Source organism: Macaca mulatta, chromosome 4, assembly GCF_049350105.2.
Source record: "Macaca mulatta isolate MMU2019108-1 chromosome 4, T2T-MMU8v2.0, whole genome shotgun sequence".
Lineage (NCBI taxonomy): Eukaryota > Metazoa > Chordata > Mammalia > Primates > Cercopithecidae > Macaca > Macaca mulatta.
The window spans coordinates 64,421,492-64,437,907 of record NC_133409.1 but is presented as its reverse complement, the minus strand read 5'-3'; the positions used below and the strand labels follow the sequence as shown (position 1 = coordinate 64,437,907).

The 16,416-nt window shown below is 37.9% G+C and overlaps 1 protein-coding gene across 3 annotated transcripts in view; it reads right to left on the bottom strand.

Annotated features, from left to right (window-relative positions):
* GRM1 (glutamate metabotropic receptor 1) overlaps window positions 1-15,950 on the bottom strand; it is a 418,597-nt gene extending 402,647 nt beyond the window's left edge. Inside the window, exons 1-2 of one of the 3 annotated variants that reach the window (XM_077998433.1) lie at window positions 15,838-15,950; window positions 13,385-14,401 (exon numbers count right to left, since the gene is read on the bottom strand). In XM_077998433.1, coding sequence (XP_077854559.1) covers window positions 13,385-14,084 — 700 coding nt within the window. In that variant the 5' untranslated portion in view covers window positions 14,085-14,401; window positions 15,838-15,950. 3 annotated transcript variants of the gene reach the window in all.
* Window positions 15,951-16,416: the final 466 nt, after the last annotated feature.

The following is a 16,416-nucleotide window of genomic DNA, read 5'->3' as shown; positions in this document are numbered from 1 at the left end:
AATTCTGGTTGAGATATATACCTATGAGGAGGTCACTTCCCTTTATATGTATATTAATAAACTGACTCTTTCCAAAAATAGAGTTGAGATATTTTACAATTATAAAAAAGTATAAATTAATGCTATTGAAGTAAGGTGGAAGAAGCTAGTACCTATGCACATAAGCTAGAATATGTTCTGTGATTGAGCATTAATTTTAGTTTTGAGCTTCCTGGTAGGCAAGAGATAAACAAAAAATGCAATGTTCTCATTACCAATTAAGATGAAACATGTTAGCTCTTTAAGAGAAACAAATAGTATCATAATATTTAAATATAAAAATATTATGTTTCCGATGGACTTATACAAGTTGCATTAAGCAGCACAAGCAATATCTTCAACAAAAAATAGATGAAAATGATAAAACATTGTTTAAATTTTTAATTCCTGTTCTGACCTTTAAGAAAGGAAAAAGTAAAATATTAACATGTAACTTAGAAAAGGCAATTATTCAGGAAGAGTAAACAAAGTCAGGTATGTAATATTCTGGAAACCTAATTTTTTTTTAGACAAGGTCTCACTGTTGGCCCGGCTGAAACACAATGGAATGCATCACTGCTCACTGTAACCTCAAGCTCTTGGGCTCAAGTAATCCTCTTTCTTCAGCCTCCACCTACAGGTTCCTCCTATAGGTTCATGCCACCATTCCCAGTTATTTATTATTTTTTAGAGATAGGGTCTTGCTATATTGCCCAGGCTGGCCTCAAACTCCTGGCCTCAAGCCTCCCACCTTAGTTTCCCAAAGTGCTGCTATTATATGCATGAGCCACTGTGTGTGGCCCCTGGAAACCTACTTTCATACAGAAAGGTTGGCAATGATCTCTCAGATGACACTGTTAAATATAAGTTCTCTCATCTGGCCCTTTGACAGTATCTGGATAAAGGATAATTCTTGGCTCTGATCTCTGATGGGCACCTGGTAGCCTATGTAGTAAATTAAAGAAAGATTCTGGTGTTTTGGACATTGGGCCAGTAGGTGGCCAAGTTAATGAACTGCTATGAAAGCTGAGACTTGTTGCTTATATCTGGGGGCTGTACAATAGTGAAGAGAATATCAAAACAGTATGAACTAACACTAGTGGGAATATGTGGTTTCTGATCTCATTTGGCGCCTCTAAAAATATGCTCTATTTGTTTTTGACCTGTTTCTTCTCTTTCCATTTCCCTCATTGAATAATTCAGAAAATAAAGGCTACCAAATGTTGTTTTCAAATATTCTCTTCTCCTCTTTCCCAAACTTCACTACATCACCACACAGAGGAAAGGCTTCTGTTCAAGGCTAGCCCTGCCACAGCTTTGTCATGGCTCCTCAGCAACCTTGCTTGATGAATTATCTTCAAACTTGCCTTTTCTACTCACTCTTTTTCATCAGCCTTTAAAACTGCTTAATTGTTCCCCTCCTAAAGAATTATTTTACTTAGAAGTACATCTCTCTCTAGCTATCATTATATTTCTCATTTTCCTTTCTCAGGAACAAGGATGTATATTAGCAGCCTCCACTTTCTCCTGGCTTCTGCCCTTCCAATTGATTTATAAATTGACACGCTACTGGAAAGACAGACCTAGGAGGAAGTGGAGGCTACTTGCTAGGGTCTGAGCGTCCCCCAAAATCCATGTGTTGAAATTTAATCCCCATTGTGGTGGTATTAAGAGATGGAGACTTTTGAATTCGATTGAGTCATTGAGAGCCCTGCACTCAAAAATGGATTAGTGCCTTATAAAATAACTGGAGAGAACTAACTTAAGCCCCTTTTGCACTTTTGTTTATTCCACCACAAGGACACAGAGTTCATCTCCTCTGGAGGATGCAGTAACAAGACACCATCTTGGAAGCAGACAGCAACCCTCACCAGACACCAAACTTTCTGGTGCCTTGATCTTGGACTTGCCAGTTTCTCCAGAACTGTGAGAGAATAAATTTCTATTATTTATAAGCTACTCAGTCTATGGGTAAGACATCACCAAAATGGTGGAGTAGAAGAAATCTGGCTTCAATCTTCCTCACAGAAAACCAAAAACAACTATCTAGCGCCAAGATTATCATCACCTATAACCCAGAATTCAAAGCTGAGGCTCTGAATATCCTTGAAGCCACAGAGAAGTGAAAAATTATGAGCAGAAGAGAAAGGAGATACCAAGTCAGAGAGGCAGTTTAGCAGCACCACATTGTAGGAGGCACATTCATGAGTCTTCTGGGCATAAACTCCTAGCCAGCCTCCCAAACAGCTGGGAAATTCTCTTTGAAACCCCTCTCCCCAGTCCAGAATGGGCAGTGCTTCCAACTTGTGTGAGAGCTGTGGGAAACTTGGGCCTAGGGCACCATCTAGTGCCAAAATAAAAGCAGCTGTCTAGGGCTAAGGGTTCTTAACAGGCAACCAGCATAGAACCTGTAAACACACATCACTAGACAGACCACACCAATACAGGCAATGAAGACTGGGATAACTAACTAGTCTTTCGATGAGAAGACACAGATATACATTCATAAAAAACACTAGCAAATAGGGAGCCGTAACCTTCCCAAATGGATAAAACAAGGAGCCAGTGGCTGACTCCAATGAGATGGCAATATGTGAGCTCTCAGGTCAATAATCCAAAATAAGAATTCTAAAGAAACTCAGTGAACTCCAAGATAACCCATAAAAGCAATTTACAAATTTATCAGAGAAATTTAACAAAGAGATTGAAATAATTTTTTAAAAAGTTAAACAGAAATTTTGGAACTGAGAAATACCTTCAGTTGAATAAAAAAAAAAATGCATCAGAGGGTTAAAACAGCAGAATCGATAAAGTAGAGGAAAGAATTAATGAGCTTGAAAACAAGTTATTTGAAAACACAGTCAGAGGAGAAAAAAATAAAAAAAATTAAAAGGAATAAAGAATGTCTCTGAAATCCAGAAAATAGCCTCAAAAAGGCAAATCTAAGAGTCATTGGCCTTCAAGGAGGAGTTAAGAAAGAATAAGTGGTAGAAAGATCACATGAATAAATAATACAAGAAAACTTTCCAACCCTAGAGAAAATATACATATCTACGTACAAGAAGGGTAGAGAACACCACACAAATTTCACCCAAATAAGACTACCCCAAGGCATATAATAATGAAACTTTCAAAAGCTGACAACACCAAAAGGAGCAAGAGAAAGAAAAACAACATATATGTGCTCCAATTTGTCCGGCAACAGACTTAGTGAAAACCACAGGCCAGGAGGGAGCAGGATGGCAAAGCACTGAAGAAAAGAAATTGTCAACTGAGAATACTCTACCCAGCAAAGCTAACTTTCAAACTTAAAAAAGAGATCAATACTTTTCCCAGACAAACAAAACCTGAGGGAATTTATCACCACCAGACCTTTCTTAGAAGAAATGCTAAAGATAATTCTTCAATCTGAAAGAAAAGGACACTAATATGCAATAAGAATGTCATCTGAAGGCATAAAATTCACAGGTAAAAGTAAGTATAAAAATTCGGAACACTCTAATACTGTTGTTGTGGCATATAAATTACACAGTCTCATGTATCACTACTAGTACAGAACACTGTTTCTATAGTTGCTTCCTCTTTTACCCATCAGCTCTCTTTGTCACTGTTCTATTATCGAAACTGTCTCCTCCCTTGGCTTTCATTACATGAGGTTCTTCCTCTTTCTTTTTCTACTTTTTAAACTGTCCTTCTTTTTCCCTTTTCTGTAGACTTTTTCTCATTTTCACATGCCTCTAAGTACTGCCCTTGACCATCTCTTTGTGTTTTATATCTTACCCCCTTGGCAATCCCATCCACTTTCATGGTTTTAACCACAGATATTTGCTGACAAGTTTCAAATATAACTCTCTTTCCAGATCGTTGTTGGCCTATGGGATCCCTTGACTTTATTGTCCAATGGATACCACAAACTCAAAGAGTCTAACTAATTCTTTCCCAGTCTGCAATACCTCTTTATTCCTTATTTATTCCTACAAAATAGAAACCTGGGGCTTATTCTAGATTTCTCTTTGTCCTTGATTCTCATAACCAATCATTCACTAAACCCTAACCTCGCTGCTACATAGAAAGTCAAATTCATTCTCTCCTTTCCTTTCCCACTGACACTTTCTTTAGTAAAGCTCTAATCATCTCTTGACTAAATTAATTAATTGAAATGGCCTTTCCTTCTCCACTTCCCTCTACCATCGATGGCCTTCAGATTTGTTTCCTAATTTCCAATTTGACTCATTTTCTTAATATGTCTTCTCCAAAGCTTTCCAGGTACCCTTTCCAAAATATAATCTGATCTTGGTTTCTTCCTGAATAAAATTCTTCACTGGCCCACCATGTTTGCAAAAGAGTCAAAATTTCTTGACTTGATAAGTATGTCCCATCATGACCTAGGCTCTTTCTCTCTTCAGTTTGATCCTTCCCCACTCATTTTCCCAGCACATATACTTTAGAATTAATGATATTCTTAGAGGTCCCTGAACATACTTCGCTTTCTATGTCAGTGCTTTTACTGATATTTACTCCTTTGTTTCCTCACACATAGTGAACTTCAAATGTCACCTTTTCTGGGGAGCTTCTATGAGCTTTCCCTCACTTCTTCCCCGGACCAGAGGGAGCTAATCACTGTTTTCTCTGTTGTCTCACTACCTCATGCCTACTCCTATGGCTGCACTTAGCAAACTGAATAGTAATTATTATGTGGTGAACTTCTTAAATGAAAGACTATAATTCCACTATCTTTACTCCTCAATGATTATAGCATTGGTCAAACCAAAGAATGTGCTCACAAAACATAAAGATTGAGATAGGAATCTAGACATGACTTCTTCTCTGCCAATAGTGTAGTACCTGTTAATCAAAACCTGAAAATAATAAATAGTATATTTATTTATCAAAAACAGGGATATTGAATTTCTTTATTATAAGCTGTTTCCACTATTTTTATCCTCATATAACCTCTCAAAATCTTTCATAAAGTTTTTTTTCTCTTGAACATACTATCAGCAATTTGCTTATTGATTTTTTTGTTCTACCTTTTATAACAGACAAATTATAAAATGTGTTATAGCACCACAGAGAACAGAGGAAACTGCCCCTGATTATTTAACAATAGCTGTGGAATACACTGTCCAATCAAAAGATTTACACTGAGGGCCACATGCTGTGAGTACAATTGTTATTAAGGGAGAGAATGAGAAGTTGAATATGTGCCACTCATGTTAGTAAATCAGCATTTTCCCTCTTTATTTTCACATCTCCCCCCCGGAACTTCCCTGTATTTACTTCACACAGGCTCATCTAAGCTAAAGGCATCTTCCTAATTAAGGTTAGAACAGCATGACAACAATAATGATATCTTACATCTATTACATCTGCCTAGCCCTATATGGAGCACTGTCACATCTTATCTGCATAATAAACTCAGGGGACTGTTTTCTGTATATTTCACCCTGATGACTTTCTGAGCATACCTAATTTTATGAATTCCTTGGGTCAATCCTATTCCAGACCTCTGGATTTCAACTCTAGCCACTCTTCTCTAATTTTCTCAAACTTATCCACTCCATACCACTTCTAGTCACTTGTCATAGAGATGGTGTCACAGAGATGTCTGACCATGTGTCATCACCCACTGTTAACCACAACCCTCACAGAGAAGGCATCCTTTCTTCTTTCATTTTAACAAGGTGTTTCATTCTGGTCTTATTTTACATTTCTGCACTGAAGGAGCTGGAAAAAAAATAGCTAATTTATAATCTGAAATAGAGTTTCATGCAAAGTAGTCACTCTACATTGAAAGTTTATTTTCTCTGTGAAAGGAGCTTTATTACAAAATGATAACAAGCACAAATATGGAGGTAGAGTTGCTCAGATGCAGAAGGGGAATCAGATCAGCTGAGAAAATGGCTTCATTCAGAAAGAAAGAAAGAAAGAAAGAAAGAAAGAAAGAAAGAAAGAAAGAAAGAAAGAAAGAAAGAGAGAGGAAGGAAAGAAGGAAGGAAGGAAGGAAGGAAGGAGGGAAGGAAGGAAGGAAGGAAGGAAGGAAGGAAGGAAGGAAGGAAGGAAGGAAGGAAGGAAGGAAGGAAAGAAAACTTTGTCTTAAGAAAGTATCTAAAACAAAGCTAAATTAGTCCTAGCTTTGCTACTGATGAATTTTATGATCTTGAGCAAGTCATTTTGTTTTATTTTTCTGTGCTTTTTATTGTCATTTGTAACAAGAACGTTTTCTAAAATCTATGGTAGATGCTGCACCTTTATCTTAACCATGAATTTCATTTTAATCTTATGTTACTAGGTCTAGGGTCGAAAATCCGCATTCAATTAATTGGCTTCTTGGACTTGCTTAATATTCATCAGCTGAGAAGAAGTCATCTCTTTGGTGGCAGTTTAAGAAAAACAATTGAAATGTATTTATGGGTATCATTTTCTTGTTATTTAAAATGCTGCTGTGAAGAATATGACATGGTAGTGATTATAATTCCCATTTTACAAATGAAACTGAGATGTGCATGCATACAGTATTTCCCATATGTTTTGTGCATTTTTCAAAACAATAATTAAACATTTTCTTTATAACCCATGAGGCTATAACTGTCTATATATTTCTATGTCTCTTCCAACAAATACGGGACCCTTGAAGAAAATAATAATAATAGTAGTAATAATAGTTATTATTTTGATTTTTATTATTTTAATTTACGTGTTACCAAGCACCAAGAAAAATATGTGATGCATAATAGACACATTTGTTTATTTATAAATGTCTTTATTAGAAAGCAAATACGTTACTAGCTAATCAAAGAATTTCCGCCTCCCAAAATCCTGTGCTTCAACTACCAATTAAGGCTTTTACCTGGATATTTAGATAATTGCCTTGAATCTTCAATTTGTTGGCTATGAAATGAATAAAATCGACAATCCTAAAATTGATAAATGGGGATTTCTGAGAACCAATTCTCTGCATAAAAACATTAGTGTTCTATTTGGTACTACAATGCCTTAAGTTTAAGAGAGTAAAGCTTTCTGCAATACCAAAGGTAATTAAAATTATAATTTCTCATGTAAGTTAAGATTTTAAATGTTGTAGACATTCATAGAGAATAATTAAACAGGAAAAAGAAGCAAATATTTCTATATAAATTTAGAATCTAATGATAACTCTCTGTTGCATAAGACAGTGACATTTTGACAAGGCTTTATGCCTTGTCTTGACTCTGGTTTTCAACTACAGCTTCTCTGAAAATTGACAACCTTCTCCTACTGACATGCTGCTTCCAACATATATCAGAACAGCATGTGCCATGAGTTTTTTTAGTGGTTGTAGGTGTTCACCAAACTATTATTTTCTGGATGTGGTTCCCCAGCCCTCTGTGTTCTTACAAAAGGGTATGCTGAAAACACGACTTTTGGTAAGTCTCTTTATGAACCCATCACTCCAGTCACTGCCCAGTTATTGAAAATCCACAAAGGAGTTATTGTACATTAGCTCCCTATATCATAAGGGCAAAAATTTTAATACTCGGAGAAGGATGGCTACTGCCAAGCCACAAGGTAGAAACATAAAATGGAAGCTGCCACCACCACCTATCCTATGAAGGAGAGCTTCTTACAAAATTTGCAGCAAGATAAATGTAGTTGTAGGGTGATTTTGTGGCAAAGGAATCACAAAGAGTTCAAGCTTACTCAGAATAATGAAAGTGTCATTTTTTTCATTTTTGGACTTCACTCTAATTCTATGCACATAATAGCTGTTTGCTAAATACTGATTAGTGTCTTTAAAAATGAGTTTAATAAATCCATTCAAGATAAAAAAGAAAAAATAAAGACAAAAATTTTTAAATGTAGCAATTTGTGGCCATTTTGAGTAGTAATAAATGGCCTTATATTTTTTTAATAGGCTCCAAGATTACCACCATATCCCAGCACAAGGTAACAATTTATGTTCATGATAACTTGGTATATTCAAGGGAAGTGTCCATTATAATGAGCACTGTCTTTAAAAGAAGTTAGGGAACTTTACAGTAGTGTTTGCAAAGATCCCCTCATAAAATGTTTTAAATGTAAATGTTGGTATTTAAAGAGACCAACTCTCAAGTATAAAGTAGACAGCTAGAGAATCAAGGTTATGGGTAAACAAGGTTTTACTTGGATATGAACACTTTTTTTTTAAATTACAAATAAAGTATCTCGTAACAATATCTGGCTTTTCTTTTGTCCACTTACCCACTCTTGCCAATAATATATGTTCTCTTGGCCAAAGTTCACATGTCTAACTTTGCTTGGATGTATCTTTCTTGAAACCAAAAGTCTTTGTCACACACTTCAAGATTCTCCATTACTCGTCCTTCATGTCTATAAAGACTGATGTAATCACAGATTAGGACCTACTTCTGTCTTTATTATTAGTTCTTAGCCCAGACTATTTTCTCCAGATAAGCAAATCTGCTTTTCTTTTTTCACACCATGAGAGCACTTTCAATACTGCTTCTTCTACAAATGCTATAATTCCAAACAAAACTCTAACCAAAATTCCCTTTTCTCCAGGTTTTCTCTAGATAATTGCACCACCATTACATTCTTTCAGTTCCCTACAATTGAATAAACTCATGTTTATAAATGTCTATACTGTGATTGCTTTTAGTTACTTTACATGTATTTAAACTGCACTCCCCTCAAAGTAAAAACTACTTAGTAACTGAAATTAAGTCTTCAAAATTGTTATTTAAATTTTTTATGCAGTAAATCTTTACTTAAAGTCATCTGTTGTGATGACTTTTCATTTAAACGACATATAGCCATTCATACATTTGCAAGGTAGTATGAGGAGGAAAAGCACTGTACAGGAGGAATTCATAATAGACTGAGTGAACACCAGAATTATCCAGGTAGTTTGCTCATGAAAGAGTTTGAGACTTTAGTTTTGACCCTTATCTTATTTAGGTTTTAATGTATACAATTAAATCCTGGAGACACAAAGCTGGAATACTAAGATAAATTAAATAATCAAAATCCCAGAACTTACTGATGCTAGAAAGGCAGATTGAAGCTAATAATTTTACATTTAAAGGGAAAAAATTCAAGTCCTCCTCTTGAATCTAATGGTAACAGTAATAAAATTAATAACTGTTCAAGCATAAAAGGAAGGAGATACGGCTTAATAGCAGCACTTTTGAAAAGACCTTGGGATGTTAATTGATGTAAGATCTACTCTAGTCAGCTATAATGGTAAGTGAAGTAAAAAATGAAATGCATGAGTGAACGAACTGGAGAGGCATACTATAAAAGAGAGATTATTCATTGATGATAAATGTCACGTGGAAAAGAAGCTTGAGTGTTTTGGATGACTGCTAGCCTTCAATGAAGGATTGGTGGAAACTTCAAGAAATATGTTTTAGGTCATTATATAGAAGAACTGACTAAAAGTCAGGTGAAATTCTGTTCTCAATTTAACTCCTGTATACTCCTACTCTAATTAGAAACCCTAATCACAATTAGAAAGCTTTGAACGTGGGCAAGCATGTAATGTGATGTTCTAAGCATCTTTTATTAGTTGGTCTGAATAACCTTTCAAGACAGTCCTATTTCTTACTATATGATCAAAAGAGCAATGTATTAAGATAATTTCCTTTGAAGTAGGTTGCTTCAATCAAGACAAGAAAGATATAGAGAAAGTTGCTGTTACATAGGAAATATGATATTTAGTAGATATGAAATTATTAAAGGTAATTGCATTAACCAAAGTATGTATTTATGACTTAGGAGGACTTTTTTCTGATGTCATTAGACTTTTTAATTGTTTTATATAAACTATAAAAGTACTTCAAAGTCAAAACATCAGATCTTGGAAAGAAGCTCAAAAAGGACAATTTTATATAAAATGTAAGCAAATGTAAAAAAAATGTTGCACCAACATGAAAATCTAACTGGAAAGAAAAGTTTACCTTAAAGTGGATATTTTAATAAGGGAAGCAGCATCACTAAATTCATTACTATATCAAAACTTATCTAAGTATCTGAGACAACATAAATAATAATAAATAAATAAATAAATAAATAAATAAATGAATGTAACAAATGAAAATTTATCCACTCAAAAAAAATCTTATAGCTACAAACTCAAAGAACATTTTTATTGGACTTGTTCAATGCTTCGAATTTTATTAACTACAGTTATTTTTAAGTACTGTTGTCAAAAATCGTTTGAAATGATAAATTTGCTTTGTGATAGGGAATCTACATTTTATCAGAAGAATAAAATACAATGTACTTGGCTGAGATATTCTTATCAGCGGTAGGCTATTTCTGTATTATACACTTAGCATATTTAAAGACTCACATTACAGGTGGGCAACTTGCTCCAAAGCACATTCAAATTGTATTTGTGGATAAGGCTCCATTACTCCAATATCTTGCTTCCCTCTTGACAGACCCATCTTAACATTTCCCTCCAGAGCCAATCATGAACAATTTCTGGAGAGTCTATTGCATTGCAGGTAACTTTATGTGTACTGATTTTCTTTTATTTTATGTAAATTGATAATTGTCATGTTTCAAGTGTAGTACAAATAATACAATAAAAGATTGAAAAGAATGTAAAAGAATATAAAAACTAAACTGTACTGGTTAAAATACAAAACAAAAGAGAAAATATCTCCAAGTTTAGCTTAAATGTAAAATACAGTAATATGAAATCAACTGTGCCATTCAAAAACAATATGATTTCAAGGTAATCTCACAATTAACTACAGAAATGAAGGTACACTAGTCCAGTCAGTGCTTTTCGTATTAACTATACTTGGTTAACTTCTAATACAAGAAACAATGATAATGAATTGATTAGGGAATGGTTGATTTGGAAAGGAGAGGTAAAGGTCATGGGAGGCCCTGGAAATTCTAAGCCCTACGTTGCCAATATCCAGACAAACTGGTTTCCTTGCTGAATAGTGCTCAGATGACAGAGACAACCCTGATATGTGGTCTTCGCTGCTATTTGACAGGGAACTGTCACCAGTAGGCAACCCCATCAGTCTGAAAGCAGGAAAATTACTAAATGATCCAAGAAAGTGCCTGTAGGCCAGTACACTATGGGGCCCTGAGAAGCAGGAGGGCAAAGCCTCAGGAAAAATGAATCTTCAGCGGGAGCTTACACAAAATTCCATTCCAGATAGAAGGAAATAAATGCAATTTAGTTTTTACAGATGTTACATTTAATAAGAGAAGTAACTAATTCCCTTTGAGAAGAAACAAGGTATTATATATGAATGGCAAGGTGAATGATGTAATTGTTTGGTAATAAAATAAACACCACATATTGCTATGATGCTGTTCTGTGAACACAATGTAGTCTGGAATCAATCACTAGAATAGTACAGAGACATTGTCTTTGCCATACCACACCAATCAGAAGGCAGAAAGGAAACATAGTAATCCAAACTAACACATGGGCAAAATTGTAATATTAGTCCTTTCTCAGCAAAATTAGTGAAAACAAGTTCAATTAATTTTCCAAAAACATAATTCTACTTCTCAGAAAGCAACCCACTATTAGCCACCTCTCACCAAATAAAATAATCTTATAACAAAATTATGGAAAATGAAAATACTGTTTAAAAATGATGAAATATTACTTCTTCCTGAATAAATAATTTATACTTCTAATATCAATAATCAATTATCTAGCTCAATGGGGGAAATATTATTAAATATTTAAATAAATCACATTCAATCTAGATTTTGCCATTCTCTTTGCCATCATCTTTGGATCTATCCAATGATGATATTTAACACATTTTTAACTTGCTCTTTCAGGATGTTTCATGTAAGCAAGCACTAAAGGAAACTATGCTAAACATTAACATGTAGTAAAGTTAAATATTAAAGTATAAGGAATTAACATCTGAACTTAAGCTTGTGTCTTTAAAAAGTAATGAATTTTTGTTCAAAAAGAAGTATGTAGTTCATGATTAAAAATCAAGCTTCAGAAGCATAAGTCAGTTGTTACAAAGTTATATCACAGCGGATAGATTTTTTCCAAAAGCAAAATCTGAAAATATAATGTGTAATTCTATATCATTTATGTTTGTTCTGAAAATTCTGTTCCCTTTATAAAGTATATGTTTTCATTAATGATAACCATATAATCACTTCACTATGGATGCTGCCAATTTCTATAATCAAACCTCACACCAGTAACTGAACATTGTGGAAATATTAAAAGAACGTGGAGCTATGTCTATGGCTTCTTGAAAATCATTTGACTTGAAGAAATATGAATGCAGAAATACCAGCAAGATTGTCTTCTTACGCCAGACAATCTTATACATGTGAATTGTCCTAGATGTTAATTTATAACCAGGGCCTCAGTTTTTTCATAAACCTACTGGGAGAATTAAGAGTAGCTGAGCTCAGAAATCCCCTTTTATTAAAAAATGTATATAATCTAAGCTGAAGAGAGTGTAGAAAATCTTTATATACAAAAATTTTTGAATATTCACATCCATAAGTTTCTGGAAAAATCAAAGCTTTTAATCTTAGGTTAATTTATTGCATTTTAGAAAGACATTATAAACCTAATATCTGCTATCCATTCATTAGTACTTTATAACTGATCTAACTTTAATTCTAATATGTAAGTTCATTGTGTTAGAAGAAAAAGACTAGAAACAAAAACTCAAATCCAACTGGTCACCAGTGTTATTTCTCATAAAACAGGATAATTCTTGGGGGAGTGAGGGAATCTGGACAATTTTAGTCTATCAAGTAAGAAGAAAATACATGACTTAAATTACTTACTTTTTCTTTGTAACTAAGGTACTGCAGAAGTAAAAATATAAGTTTCTGATATACTGAGGGAGATGACTGCATTAATCCTATATTCACAGGAAAGTTTTCGATATGTAAGAAGGGGTACAAGAGGACAAAACACCTTCAACTGTTTAAGAAAGATAAAGCCTTGAAGTCCAATTTGTGGAATAGTAACTTCTTTTTGCCAGTCACTCACACTGAATTAACTCCTTACACCTGGAAAGTCATAGCCGGTCACTGAAGGGCAGTATAACACCTTGGACAAATAAGCCTTCCAAAAACAAACTCAAAATATGAGGGCAAACAAGTATCCAAGTCAAATCTACTGCTGGACACTTTGCATGGAAAGTTTGATACCATTTCAGCTCCTACTATCCTCAGATATTCTATGGGGTACAATTTTCTTACACTATAATTGTAAGGAAATGGGTGGGCAGTACTGAGAACGGTAAACTCCTTTCTCCACAGTGCTAGAAATAAACAGGAACAATACTATGATCCCAGGGACACATAGTGCAATGCCCTGGCTTTCTCAGTACCCTTCTTTCCCAAATATAATGCCTACCTTCGGTGTGGACTGCAGAGACATAGGTCCAATTGTAACGTTTGACTATGTCAAGCATGGCCCTTGCCTGCAAAGTGTCAGAAGGGACAACCCTCAGGAAGTATTTGTACAAAGTTTTGTCACTCAGGTCGATGCTTGTGGCTGAATAAGCGATCTGCGGGATGTCGAAGAGCTGGAGCAGGTTCTGCACTTGAATGGCTACAGAGCTGGAGCCAGGACCGATCACTCCCGCAATGGGCTTCTTAGTCCTGCCGGGGGGAAGGGACTGGCCGTCAGGCAGGCACCGGTTGAACCCATCCTTCTCATCTCGAATGGAAATCAGAGAGTCCCTAATGAACTCAATGCTCTGTTCCAGAGCCACGGAAGAGTGCCAGCAGGAGTCCCGGATCTCACTGCCCAGGGTGATGTTGGGCAGGAGGACTGGGTCCGCGTTGATCTTATCCAACGTGTGGAACATGGCCTCCACCCTCTGGATACCATACTGCTCCCTGATCTCCCCACACTTCCTCTCGGGCACTTTCTCGGCCGGAGGTTGGTGATGGACTGAGAAGAGGGCTCCAATGATGACATCTCCGTCCATTCTGGCCACCGAGCGCTGAGACGACGCTCCCGCCAGCAACACTTTCCTGCCGGGGCTTCTGGGGAGAAGGGACACTTCCAAAAATATCGCTGGGAAAAAAACCAAGAGGAGCCCGACCATGGTGGTGAGGACGCGGTCCACAGCCTGCCAGCCGCGTTCCCACGCTGGTCCCGCTGCAGGCTCCCAGCGCTCACCCCCGAGATGCCCAGCGCCGCCTCTCCCAGAGTGGTGCCCCTCGCCAACAATGGTCGTCCAAGGCCTTTGCCTCCTCCACCACCGCCTCCTTCCCCTTCGTCTCCTCCTCTAGGTCCTCCGCGACCGCCTCTACAAGCTGGAGGCGTTTGTAGGGAAATTCGAATCCCCGTTCTTCACCGGTGCATCAAGGTAAATTGATCAAGAGTACAGTAGAAGTCGTGTTGGCAGCGGTGAGCTGGATGCTGCTGACAAAAGACAGAGAAAAATCACGGCCTTGTCATCAGAGGACCTGTGTTAAAACTCTGGGGTCCGTGATGTTAACAGTTGCCTTGACCGTTTCATTTCGGCACATCCTGATATCGGCTGCAGGAGCAGCTTGGAACGCAGCTGTGGTCACTGAGGAAGGCGGGGTGTCCTATCCCCTCCGTCCTCACCGGTCCAGGCGGCGCAGAGCCCCGCCAACTCGCCCGCTCCTCCAGCCTTAAGTCTGTTCCTGGTCCCCTAAAACCTATCATGCCTTCTTACTTGGAGGGCTGTGGGGAAGGTGAGCAGAGAGGAGGGGAGGAGCTAGGTCCTTCAACCCAAGAGAACTTTCCGGATTGGAAAAGATCAACTTTTTTTCCAGAAGAAAATTTGGAAACTGATTGTAAAGGTGGAAGTGCGACTTTAAAATAAACGTAAACAAGGGATGCACCTTTTACTTTAATTTTGAGGGGTTGAAGAAATCCTGACATACAATCAACTGTAAATTTAATTTGCCAGCTTGAAGAAAATCCATATTAGTTACTAAGGCAACGCCTGGTAAAGTCTCCGTATGGAGGAGTTTGGTATGTTTCCCCCCTAAGAAATCAGGCTTGCTGTGTATGTTCAAGAAGAAGGGGTGCAGATAAGGTAACTTGTTTCCCGCAGTGGGTGGACGGGTTAGAGGGGGTCCTGCGCTCTCCTAAATCCGGACCTTTGGGGTTTGTATAGTTGCTAGAAAGGGAACGGAGGGGAGCTTCCGGGTTGCTCTCGCCGCAGCAGCCTGAGACGTGCCGCCTTCAGGACCCTGGACAGTGCTCCGTCCAGCCAGCTATTCCCTGGCAGGGCCTGCAAGGGACGCTTTGACCAGTGAGTTGCAATTCCCTGACCCGCTTTGCTCTTTCAACCTCCCTCCTCTGCGTTCTTTACCCACAAACACACACACACACACACACACACACACACACACACACACACACACACACACACACACATCTCTCCACTCGAGTCCCCACCGCCCCTCCGCCCTCATTCTCGTCACCTTGCACCGCTTCTGCAGGTATATGTATCCAAACCCACCCGCTTGAGGACAGAGGCGCCAAATCTCAGCCGCCTGCGGGGGGCTGAAGTTGGCTCCCTCTCCCGTTCCTCCCCTGCTCCCTTTCTCAAGGTGAGAGTCGACGAAAAGGTGGCTATGGGAGCGGGCGAGGGGGGCACAGGAGGTGAGGCAGAAAAAGGAGAAAGACAACCCAGGCACCCATGGGTCCCGACCCTTCCTGAGGATACAGGACGAAAAGAAATACATAAGCGAGAATGCGCCTGGGACCCGGAGGGAAATCTGATAGACTGGGACTTTGTCTGCCGTTGCGGGTTGGTTTCACCCGAAGAAGTGTCCGCTCACCTGAGTCTGTTTGGAGGACATGGACTTGAGACTTACCTGAGTACCTGAGTCGGGGTAGACAGTGCTATGGTCCCGGGGCCAGAGAACCGTGGCCACCCTCCGCTTGCAGACGCCTCAGCTCTAATCCAGACGGTGCAAAGATGCGATCTGGGCTGTACACTAGTGCCCTCTTTCTTCAGCACTATTTTACCGCAAGGGAAAAAGAGGGGGAGGGAAGAAAGAAAGAAAGAAAAAAAAACAGGTCACCCAAGGCTTGTCTATTATCTCATGCATAAAAATCAGTCGTTTGATAGAGGGAGGAGGGGAGACAAGCTAGGGGAAAGTGGGGAATATTAATTCCTTTACTATATGAGGGGTCGTATAGAAGCTGCCAGATATGTGAACAGTCAGACAATCTGGCCAAAGAAGTGAAGAACTGCCTAAGCTGCTTTGGGGTAGATATCTTTGTATATATCTCAGGGACTCAAATATATTTTCTCTCTCTGCAAGTAAAGTCCCTACAGAGGGAAACAGAGTCTAAATACATGTATAGACATCTAAAGAAAGGCTCTATTAGTAGATTGCAAGGGAAATCAGGAAGAGGCTGCATAGGGTGGGAGAAGAATAAGGATAGGC